Raw genomic sequence first — 12,072 nt, 5'->3', positions numbered from 1 at the left:
GGCAGTGATTAATTGGTTTAGCAGCTATCTCGAGGGCCGCCGGCAGCGCATTCTACTGGACGAGTGTTACTCATCCTGGTCTGATGTTACTTCTGGCGTTCCTCAGGGTAGTGTGCTCTCTCCTCTCCTGTTCTCCTTATTTATCAACTCCATCACTTCGGGTATATCCAGTCTCTACCATATGTACGCGGACGATTTGCAAATTTATTGCCATTCATCACTTGAGGACCTAAGTAGGAAAGTTGCACTCACGAATGATGATTTACGGACTATTAGTAATTGGAGCCGCGACCATGGTCTATGTATTAATCCGAAGAAATCGCAGGTAATTATTATTGGAAGTCAGTCGCTTATTTCTAAAATTGATAGGTCCTCTTTACCTAATGTTTGCATAAATAACACTGACATTCCTTACAGTTCCACTGTTAAGAGTCTTGGTGTTTTTATCGATGAAACATTATCGTGGACAAATCAGCTTAAAGAACTTAGGAAAAAAGTGTTTGCATCAGCTGGTTCTCTCAGACGACTTAGGAACTTTCTGCCTATTCCCACTAAAATTGTTCTTGCTCAGTCCCTTCTCCTATCCCTCTTTGATTATGCAGATGTTTCCTATCCTGACCTCCTTGAATTCCAACTTGATAGTCTTGAGCGTCTCCAGAACTTCTGTGTGAGATTTGTTTTTGGTCTGCGCAAATATGATCACATTAGTGAATACCGCACAAGGCTCAAGTGGCTCCCTATCAGACTCCGCCGGAATGCTCATATCCTAAACCTATTGTACTGCATCCTTTTCTGTCCAAATACGCCTTCCTACCTTAAAAGTAATTTCCAGTTCCTGAACTCCACCACCCGTTCCCCGCGATCCTGTAATAAACTCCTACTACATGTTCCTATTCATAGATCTAATTTCTATGACTGTTCCTTTACGGTCCGTGCTATCAGGCTGTGGAACAGTTTGCCCGATAAGATCAGAAGGGCAGGGTCATTGAATGAGTTTAAAAAGCAACTAAATATTTACTTTTTATCTTTATAATATCCGTATGTATGTATGTATATGTATACTATGTTTAGTCTTATACTTATTTATTTAATGTTTTTTGTGTTCTGCACCATCAACCTCATCATAAAACGTAATTCTCATGATCCTCGACTAAAGGTTGCCTGGAAGAGATCGCTGCTTTAGCGATAAGGCCGCCTTTTTGTACGTGTTTGTTTGTATGTGTTTTTTCGTATTGTTTTCCTTGCTTTTGGTGCAAATAAAGTATTTTCATTCATTCAATCCTCCTTGATTACATTGTCAGCTGTCGTAAACATAAACATTAACAAACGATTTTTATTTTGTGTCCTCAAGGTGTTGTGTTGTCCCCATTCTGCTTGATTTAGGTAATTCGTAATTCGTACATAATTACTTTTTTGGCTTACTAAAATTGTAAGTTGTAATTTGTATTTCATCAATGTATTTTTCTCTATCTAATTTTGTTTTAATACAGGCGAGGCCAGAGTTAAGATGCGTTCAAACCACACTTCAAAGTTCAAACGATTGAAAATCATAAAACATAAAAAATAAATTTGTTAAAAAGTTGTAACGTTACGTTTTTACAAATTAGCTATAAAATTCTGCAATATTAAACAAATTGCAATAATATTGTTATTTTAAAGTGAAACTTTTATTACATCGTCTCAAACTTTTTGGTCTGTGTAGCGCATGCCGCGTGTATCGCGGCTGCCGAGTAGGTATACCTACTCGGCAGCCGACCGACACGCGACATGCGCTACACCACAGACATGCGCTACACAAAGCAGTGTTCGGAACCGTTCGAACAGTTTCACTTTTACCGTGGTTTCATAAAACCACACAACATTTTTTTTGAATTTATAAGTACACCAATTATAAATTAGTACAGTTAAGTATAAATTAGTTTCAATAATAAGGAATTATTGAAACTATTAGATTTTCTTATTTTTCGTATATGTACTGTTAAAAAGTATACCTACATATAACAATATTTTATGAAGACTTTTCCTACGGAAAGTCATAACCCCTGTTCCATAACCATAACTATGAACGCGTTTGTACCGTGGCAGCGCTTAATGCTTGCGTCACGGTGTCAGCGTGACATTGACGTATACTTGCCGTCATTCTCAGCTGCAAAAAGGGAGAGTGTCTGTAATACAATAGCAAAATATAACAAAAAATTGTTAAAAATGGCTAGTGTTGAAGAATTGCAGAAAAAAGTAAGCGAATTGGAAGCCAAATTAGCGATCGCTCAAGGAAATGCCGGTCCTGTGCGTCAGAAAATCGATGTTATGTCCTCAGAAGTTGTGGACTCAAACCCTTACAGGTTTTGTATTATTTTTATAATAAGATGAAAGCCTGTGAGCTATTATTTTTATTTTATTTACTGCAGTTAATATCCCTCAGAATGTTTATTGCATATTCTGATGTCCAGAATTGGATTTTAGCGTTAAATTTAATACAATATGTTGTACCTTGAACTTAAATTTCCTATGACTGTATAAGTGTATAAGTCACTACTTAATCACATCTTAATAATTAATATACAAACAACACATCTATTATCATTTAATATTTAACGAACCTACGGAATTGTTTCGTATGGTGAAATTAAAACTGAATGCAATTAAAGTAGGTATACCAAATATCTTAAACATAAAAACTATTTTTTTTAGTCGTCTCATGGCACTAAAGAGGATGGGTATAGTGGACAACTATGAGAAGATCAGAGAGCTTTCTGTAGCTGTTGTGGGTGTGGGCGGAGTGGGCAGTGTCACTGCAGAGATGCTGACCAGATGTGGTATTGGGAAGGTACGAATTATATATTGACATGTTCTTAATAACTCAGGCCCTGGAATCACAGATACAATAGAAAATCTATTGTGTCGTGGACCGATCGGGCCGTTCGGGGCTCAATGGGTTAAAAGACTACTCTTTGCATGCTATTGACTTAAATTTCCATTATTATACAAATATGAATAAATTCAAAAAATATGCTTTCTCCAATAGATGCATATCACAAGGAAATGTAGTTTGTGAAAACTGAACGAAAATATATTTTAAATTAAAAAAAATGCAATAAGTACTTAATTTTCATTTTCATGTAAAAAAAATTGAGTTGAATAGTGAATTTATCTAGATCTTGCATAAATTAACACTTAAGTAGATAAGTTATAGTATACTAGCCCTGGCTTCGCCCGTGGTACATATTTCGCAATAAAAGGTAGCCTATGTTCTTTCTCAGGGTCTAAAGATTATCTGTGCCAAATTTCATCAAAATCGGTCCAGTAGTTTATGAGCCTATTCATTACAATCAAACAAACAAAGTTTTCCTCTTTATAATATTAGTGTAGATTATAGTAAGATTGTAAAAGTTGTAACTATATTTATAACAAAGATCTAACAATTTCCAGCTGATCCTCTACGACTACGACAAAGTAGAACTCGCGAACATGAATCGCCTTTTCTTCCAACCGCACCAAGCAGGGCTCAGTAAGGTAGCTGCGGCAGCTGCTACGTTGCAAGCTATCAACCCGGACGTGGCTATAGAAGCGCATAACTATAATATCACCACGGTGGATAACTTTCAGAAGTTCTGTGATTCTATCAGGTTTGTGGCTTATTTTAATGAATTAAGTTGTGTAGTATTTTTTGTGTTTGATTTCATATAAGCATTATAAATTTGGATAATTTTGTTATTGGAATGAATAATTTTATTAAATTCCATATTTTCGAAATGTTGGGATAAATAATGTAAATAACTAATGAAAAAATGATTAATTGATAATATAATATGTAGTTTAAAATAATTAAAGTTATTCATTTACAAATTAAGATTTATTATTGTAAATAGTGGGAAGTTTATTGATGAATATAATAATGAGGCTTACTGATGATTTCTTTAATTCAACAAAAAATATCAAAAATTAAAAATCTGTTTAGCCCTTCTCTAGTTGTAAGCCTTTAGAGCGCCGTACACGGGTAGCTAGAGCAGTCGGTCATTGACTGCTCGAGCTGTCCCTACCAACCGCGCAGTTGACGGCTTGAAGCGGTCGCGACTGCTCGAGCAGTCATTCGTATGGCAGTGAATGTATGTCTATAGTTCACCGCGCGGTCGCGGTTAACTATAGACTATAGAGAGATATGAAAATCCTTTTATTGCTTCAAAATCATGTGCTGATGTTAGCGTATAAGCTGTATCCTTGATTTAATGGATATTTAAAGCTATACATAATTTCCAGTAAAGGCAGCCTAACCAACGGCCCCGTAGACCTGGTACTAAGTTGTGTGGACAACTTCGAGGCCCGCATGGCGATAAACACAGCCTGCAATGAACTGAACCAGCGCTGGTTTGAGTCTGGTGTGAGCGAGAACGCTGTGTCTGGACACATACAGTTTATTATACCGGGGGAGACTGCTTGCTTTGCTGTGAGTTGGTTTTTTTATTTATTTAAGACACTTTTGAATATTTTATACTAATATAATTTTAATATTTAAGTAGTTATCATATAATTTTAATATTTAAGTAGTTATCATATAATTTTAATATTTAAGTAGTTACCACTAAATAATATTATAAAACAAAATTCTCCGCCGCGTCTCTCTGTCTGTTCACAACAATTTGATTGATATTTCGTTTAATACAAATGCTTTTAAATTATATCACAAGTTTGAATTCGAACCCGCGTTGTTTGCTTTGCAAATATGAAAGGTCAAATTGCAAGTATGACTTGCAAAGTTGCCTGGAATAAATCGCTTATAAGCGAAAAGTCCGCTTTTGCCTTGTAGTATTTATTTTCTTGTAAATTTTTCGTACATATTAAACAACTTCAAAATTCATAGATTGTAATGTATAATAATTATTATTGGTTCAGTGTGCCCCACCACTCGTGGTAGCGTCTAAGATCGATGAGAAGACGCTAAAAAGGGAGGGAGTGTGTGCCGCCAGCTTACCAACCACTATGGGGATTGTGGCTGGATTTCTGGGTGAGAATATATTCATTATTATTACATATTATGTTAATTAACAGACAGAACATTGGAAATTACTCATCTTATCTTACTATTATTGTAAAAGCATAGATAGATAGATAGATATAGATATAGATCGCATCACTACTTTACATCAGGCAGGATAGCGGTCAAACGTCTACCTATTTATTATAAAAAAAAGCTTATGTAATAAACGAAAATGTACAATGTACAAAGGTATGTTTGTTACTTTCGTGCAAAAACCACCGCATTTTGATGATTTTTTGTAGTGATGTGTAGCTTGATAATATAGTATAGCATAATTTAACACAGACGCTGTGTAAATACCTGCTTTTGCTCGCGGGTTCGTTCGTGGGAAAAGCGCGGCACAGCTAGTATACATAATATAATAAAAAATGCACAATAAATTATTGATAATAAATTTCTTGATACTGATTAAAGAGGGTAATTAAATCATTAATTAACAAATGTGAATGTTGGTTGTTGAGAAAGTATGTGTGAAATGTTTGTAGTAAACAATTTAAGAATATTTTAATTTATTTATGTTATTTTCTCACAGTACAAAACACGCTGAAATATCTCCTGGAGTTCGGTAACGTCAGTCACTATTTGGGATACAGCGCACTCACAGATTTCTTCCCATCCATGAGTTTGAAGGTAATCGTTTTTCGATTTGTCTAGAATCCTTTACGATTTTATTAAGAGATTTATTCGTTCTATTATTTTATAATTGTATAAATTATTAAGATATTATAGATCATGCAGAAGGGTCGTTTTCTTGCAAACAAAGTGAAAAAAAACCGTTTTTAGGATTAGGATTTCAGAATTTTAACATTGTTGGTAAAAAATGTTTTATTATATTATGTACATTTAAATAACTTGCAAAGATGTATTTTTTTTATAACTAGCGAAATCGGTTCACCTTAATAAATGAAACAGCCATAATTATAAAAAAATGATTTTTATTCATACATAGAGATTATATAACAATAAAAAAAAGACGTGTGGCACTCGGGGACTGCCGCGGTAAAGCTATTGCATGCTATGCCTTCAAGCCACACCTCCGAGCCCGTCGGAGTGGGAAGCGTGAGGTTTTTTCGTTACGGAATTTCTCGATTCGGTCCCCGCACTCAAGGCCCGCGATAGAAGCTATGCAATAGCTTAAAACAATAAATATTTACAGCCAAACCCACAATGCGAGGATTCTTACTGCCGTCGTCGTCAAGCGGAGTACAAAGCGAAGCCGGCCGTCGAACTCGCGACCGAAGTGAAGGAGGACCCCAAACCACTGCACGATGATAATGAGTGGGGTGAGAAATATAGATAGTTTCAGAAATAAAAGATAGAAATTTTTTTTTTATTTTTTTATTTTAATAGCTTTGTGGTCTATACTTAAATAAAAAACAATAAGACTTGAAAACATTTATGCATGCGGCATATTTAATTAACGAAAAACATAGCTACTAAAGATAGGAATTAGGATAGATAAAATTATTTTTTTAAATCTTGCTTAGAGCTTCTGTTACTATGTATCTTGTTACCCACTGATACAGTTGTATTACTTTTAGAACAAGTTTTTGTATTTATATTACTTATCTGTGCTTTTGTCGTTGCAATTTTCGATGTAAATCTGCACCGCAATACACACTGAAAAAGAGTTCTAAAATTATGGGATATTTAAGTGGTACAATCATTATTCTTATATACATAATTATTTTAATTTCAGGAATCAGTTTAGTAGATGAAAATTCACCTATTGAAGAAACTCCCGCTTTGAATCTCGTTGACGGTGTTCAGGTATTTACGCTCTTTTTATCGTAATGTGCTATAATATTATCACTACATAGTATAAAACAAAGTCGCTTTCCCTGTCCCTATGTCCCTTTGTACGCTTAAATCTTTGAAACTACGCAACGGATTTTGATGCGGTTTTTTTAGGGTTCCGTAGCCAAAATGGCAAAAACGGAACCCTTATAGTTTCGTCATGTCCGTCTGTCCGTCTGTCCGTCTGTCCGTCTGTCACAGCCGATTTACTCGGAAACTATAAGTACTACAGTGATGAAATTTGATGGGAATATGTGTTGTATGAACCGCTACAAAAATATGACACTAAATAGTAAAAAAAAGAATTGGGGGTGGGGCCCCCCATACATGTAACTGAGGGATGAAATTTTTTTTTTCGATGTACATACCCGTGTGGGGTATCAATGGAAAGGTCTTTTAAAATGATATAAAGTTTTCTAAAAAACATTTTTCTTAAAGTGAACGGTTTTTGAGATATCAGCTCTCAAAGTCGTAAAAAGTATGTCCCCCCCCCTCTATTTTTATAACTACGGGGTATAAAATTCTAAAAAAAATAGAGGTGATGCATGCTAATTAACTCTTTCAACGATTTTTGGTTTGATCAAAGTATCTCTTATAGTTTTTGAGATAGGTTGATTTAACTGTAATTTATTATATTTGCTGCTACGGAACCCTTTGTGCGCGAGCCCGACTCGCACTTGGCCGGTTTTATTTTTATTTAATAGATAGAGTGATTCAAGAGGAAGGTTTATATGTATAATAACATCCATTAAATAGTGGAGAAGTACTGTTATTTTTGAGATTTCTAATGTGATGTCGTAAAAAATTACATTTTCTCCGCTTACATTGCAAACGCAGGCTGAACCCTACGAGTTTTATCAAAATAATGTACTAAGTATTATACACATTGAAAAGATCTACAGAAAAGTCCGCGATGGTATATGTCTATCTCTTATGGATAACCCACAATAACTTTTTTTTGTCATTTACTTTTTACGACAAATAATGGCAAATTTTCGATGCGATTTTAACCAATACAGCATTAATCCTTAACAAATTAAATACCTTGAATACATTGTTCATTTAATATAGATCTATATGGCCCTTTACACCGTATGATTTAAGTGAATATTTTCGAAGATATTACAGACTAGATTTCCGCCCGCGGCTTCGCCCGCGTTTTCAAAGGAAAACCCGCATAGTTCCCGTTCCCGTGGGATTTCCGGGATAAAACCTATCCTATGTGTTAATCCAAGTTACCCTCTATATGTGTGCTAAATTTCATTGTAATCGGTTCAGTAGTTTTTACGTGAAAGAGTAACAAACATCCATATATCCATACATCCATACATCCATACATCCTTACAAACTTTCGCCTTTATAATAGTATTAAGATTTAAAAATTGCGGGACGTAGCGTTTGCGGCGGTACCGGCCGGCCGCCCGGCTATATAATATTTTATACCCGTGCGAAGCCGGAGCGGGTCGCTATGTTTTTATATACAACGTTCACAGTTTTTCTGTAGTGTATTTAGTATCAGCATTGCACCCGTGCGAAGCCGGGGCGGGTCGCTAGTGAAATTATAAAATAAATCAAATCATAATTTTCGAATAGATATAAATCAGTAATATGTATTGCAAATTGGCACTAGCTTTCCGCCCTCGAAACTATCCGATGTCCTTTCTCAAATCTCGAACCATCTTTGTGTCCAATTTCATCTAAATCGGTTTAGAAGTTTATGCGTGATGACAGTGACAGACAGAGTTGCCTTCGCATATATAGTATCTCTTCTAATATTATACAGGGTGTAATCGTTAAGTGTGTACAGGCGATTATTCCGTAACTAGTGGAGATCACTACATAGTATAAAACAAAGTCGATTTCCCTGTCCCTATGTCCCTATGTCCTTATGTCCCTATGTCCCTTTGTACGCTTAAATCTTTGAAACTACTCAACGGATTTTGATGCGGTTTTTTTTAATAGATAGAGTGATTCAAGAGGAAGGTTTATATGTATAATAACATCCATTAAATAGTGGAGAAGTACTGTTATTTTTGAGGTTTCTAAAGTGATGTCGTAAAAAATTACATTTTTTCCGCTTACATTGCAAACGCAGGCTGAACCCTACGAGTTTTATCAAAATAATGTACTAAGTATAATACACATTGAAAAGGTCTATAGAAAGGTCCGCGATGGTATATGTCTATCTCTTATGGATAACCCACAATAACATTTTTTTGTCATTTACTTTTTACGAAAAATAATGGCTAATTTTCGATGCGATTTTAACCAATACAGCATTAATCCTTAACCAATTAAATACCTTGAATACATTGTTCGTTTAATATAGATCTATATGGCACTTTACACCGTATGATTTAAGTGAATATTTTCGAAGATATTACAGATTTAAAAATTGCGGGACGTAGCGTTTGCGGCGGTACCGGCCGGCCGCCAGGCTATCTATACGAAGTCGGAGCGGGCCGCTATGTTTTTTTATATACAACGTTCACAGTTTTTCTGTAGTGTATTTAGTATCAGCATTGCACCCGTGCGAAGCCGGGGCGGGTCGCTAGTATAAAATAAAAAAAAAAACTTTAAATTGATGTGGAAAGTACTTAACCTATTGAGTGGAAGGGTTAAAAGTTAATTTTTTACATTAATCTCGTTATATTTTTAAAAAGTTATTAGTGTCATTATACTCATTAGATAAAGTACATTCGATATCAATTAAAAGTTTTTTGCACACTTAACGATTACACCCTGTATAATATTAGAAGAGATACTAATAATTTACATACTAATTCATAAAAAAATGCTCAAAGTAATTACTATACTGTTTTTAATGTATATTTAATTTTCTCCAGGTTGCCTACAGCATTCCAGTAGATAACAGTACTCCAGAATCGAGTACAGGTGGCGCTGTTGCCGCGTCTGAACTATCTCTCGAGGATTTGATGCAACAGATGAAATCCATGTAATTTTGTGTATATTCTTCATAATTGTTTTAAATTCGAGCCATTTTTTGTGTATAACTTTTAAAAATAATGAAAATTGGTTGTTTAATTTAGTGATTTTAATTTTTTCTGGTTCATTATTGTTTACGGTTATGAAAAATACGTAATTTATGTTTGTATATTTTGGTTTTATGATTTTTTTATCATTCATATCCATTAAAAGTTTAAGGATTTTTAACAAGATGCATTGTTTTTGGATTTTTACCTGATGAAGAAATAATGAATCCAAATATGATTACGGTTTTGTCCGATATTATGATATTTTCATATAGGCCAAATATTATTGAATGCAAACAAAGCTACGGGCAAAAGTACTTGTATGTAAATTGTATGGATGTATCTATATCATATGTTCTTCATAATCTATTTTTACCACTTCATTGTTTTTGATATGATTTTTTTTTTAATTTTCACTTGTCAATGTGTATTCTGCATTTAAGTTGAATAAAGTAGCTAAGTAATAACTTAACCAGCTTATAATGTTAAAGAAACATATCTATTACTAAAAACGTCAATGTATGTTATATGTGATGCTTCATCAAGTGATTTAAGTCACAATTAAGTTAACATGGCCTAGTTCCATAGTTAATGGTTAAGTTAGAAAAAACGCGTTGTGTAAAATTTTTGTGAATTATATCACTAATGTATATTGTTTTTTAATTATAGCTATTGGAATTATATTAGGAAATTATTAAAAATGTGCAAGGGATGGATTTGAAATGTATACACAGTATGTAATTGATATTCTTGTGGATTATGTATATTCTATTTGGTATCTTGAGGAAATATAGTGAAATTAAATGTATGAGTTAAAAAACATAGTTATATACAAATTTATAGTTTGGGTTCGTTAGTTAATGTGTTTATTGGAATTATACACTTTATTACTAATAAAAGAACATTTATTAATATTAAAAAAAAAAACACAAAATACTACAAGGATCAGATCAAAAACCGTTACAATGAATAATTTTAAAAGCGCAGTAACATATTGCTGGCGAGATTGTAACGAACTAACTTTCACTTTTTGAAATCTACGTCGTATCCCGAAACCGAACGGGCAAATTTACTGGTGAATCCCCTAAAAGCTTTATTTGGGCGATGGGTCTCCACGAGTACGAGAGCACCCCCCTTATAGGTAGGACTTAGACGACGGTGTTTATCAGCAGCACGCTCTCTAACATCCTGCGGATGTTCAGTTCGCCCTTTTACTTGAAGGTAGGGCGCTATTTGCGGCATATAATTTTCATCACAGATTATTGCCCTCGAGTCACCGGCTACTTCGTGGGCCGCAGAACGACCCGTTCCTTGATTATGTTCAATCCTATTCACAATGACGGGAGTAGGTCCTCCCCCTGACTGAATATATCCCTATTATCTTCTAGTATAGTAGTTAATTTATTCTTATCAACTTCTGCTAAAAGAGTTCCCTCGCACTCGCGGAGAACCATAGCAGAACTAGCCACAACGTGGTCGTCTCGTTCGTATTTGAGTTCAAAAAAAGTGGTGGAGCGCATTGAATATTTGTTGTTAAAAATCTAGTACCATGCCAGCGTCCCGGATAAAATTCATCCCCAATAATGATTCGGTGGCGCCTGGTAAAACTATAAAAAGTGTAGTTATGGCAACTCCGTGAACCTTTACATCAACTAACGCGGTTTTTACATTTTCAACGCGCCTAGTACCGTCAGCAAATTTTAGCTCGGTTTCTATGGATTTAAAAACTTGCCCATTGGCACGCAAACATCTCGTTAATCTGACACTAGCAACGGATTGCTTAGCACCAGTATCCAATAACGCGGTACCGAACACTTCTACATTTAAAATTGGTCGCACACACGGTTTTAACTCTAAACTTTCAGCAACTACTGATTGAAATGAAGATGTTGCAGGCATAGGTGCGCTTCGTCTCTCTTTGCACGCTTCACAATTTGATCGTATCACTCCCGGTGCACCACATCCAAAACAAGTGATGGCCGGGCGCGGTTCCAATAGCTCTGGTGAAAATGTGGTTTCTTTTTTAACAGGATCTAAAGCGAGTCTTTTTTGTGACAATTTCCTACAGTCGTCTATATGGTGTTCATAAGTTTTGCAATACGAACACCTCAATCTTTGCCTATTGTTAGGTGGTGTATTGCTAGACGAAGGTACCGATGTAGAGGTAGAAGGTGTTTGTGGTGACGGAGATTGTAAAACAAGCGCCGGTGCAACGGGTATATAAGTATCTTTCTTAACGGGCGCGGT

The 12,072-nt window shown here is 35.1% G+C and overlaps 1 protein-coding gene across 1 annotated transcript; it reads left to right on the top strand.

The window, feature by feature from the left end:
• Nucleotides 1-2,127: 2,127 nt before the first annotated feature.
• On the top strand, nucleotides 2,128-10,752 carry Uba5 (Ubiquitin-like activating enzyme 5). The gene is made up of 9 exons (XM_089696010.1): nucleotides 2,128-2,342; nucleotides 2,692-2,827; nucleotides 3,430-3,626; nucleotides 4,258-4,444; nucleotides 4,891-5,002; nucleotides 5,568-5,665; nucleotides 6,192-6,318; nucleotides 6,735-6,805; nucleotides 9,679-10,752. The coding sequence occupies exons 1-9, from the start codon at nucleotides 2,206-2,208 to the stop codon at nucleotides 9,790-9,792; spliced, it is 1,179 nt and encodes a 392-aa protein (XP_089552136.1). The 5' UTR covers nucleotides 2,128-2,205; the 3' UTR covers nucleotides 9,793-10,752.
• The last annotated feature ends 1,320 nt before the right edge of the window (nucleotides 10,753-12,072 follow it).

This window comes from Colias philodice, chromosome 6, assembly GCF_061535455.1.
Source record: "Colias philodice isolate Cphi_HAF_F1 chromosome 6, ilColPhil1 Martin Lab GWU primary, whole genome shotgun sequence".
In the NCBI taxonomy this organism is placed as follows: domain Eukaryota; kingdom Metazoa; phylum Arthropoda; class Insecta; order Lepidoptera; family Pieridae; genus Colias; species Colias philodice.
This window is presented reverse-complemented; position numbering and strand designations above follow the sequence as displayed.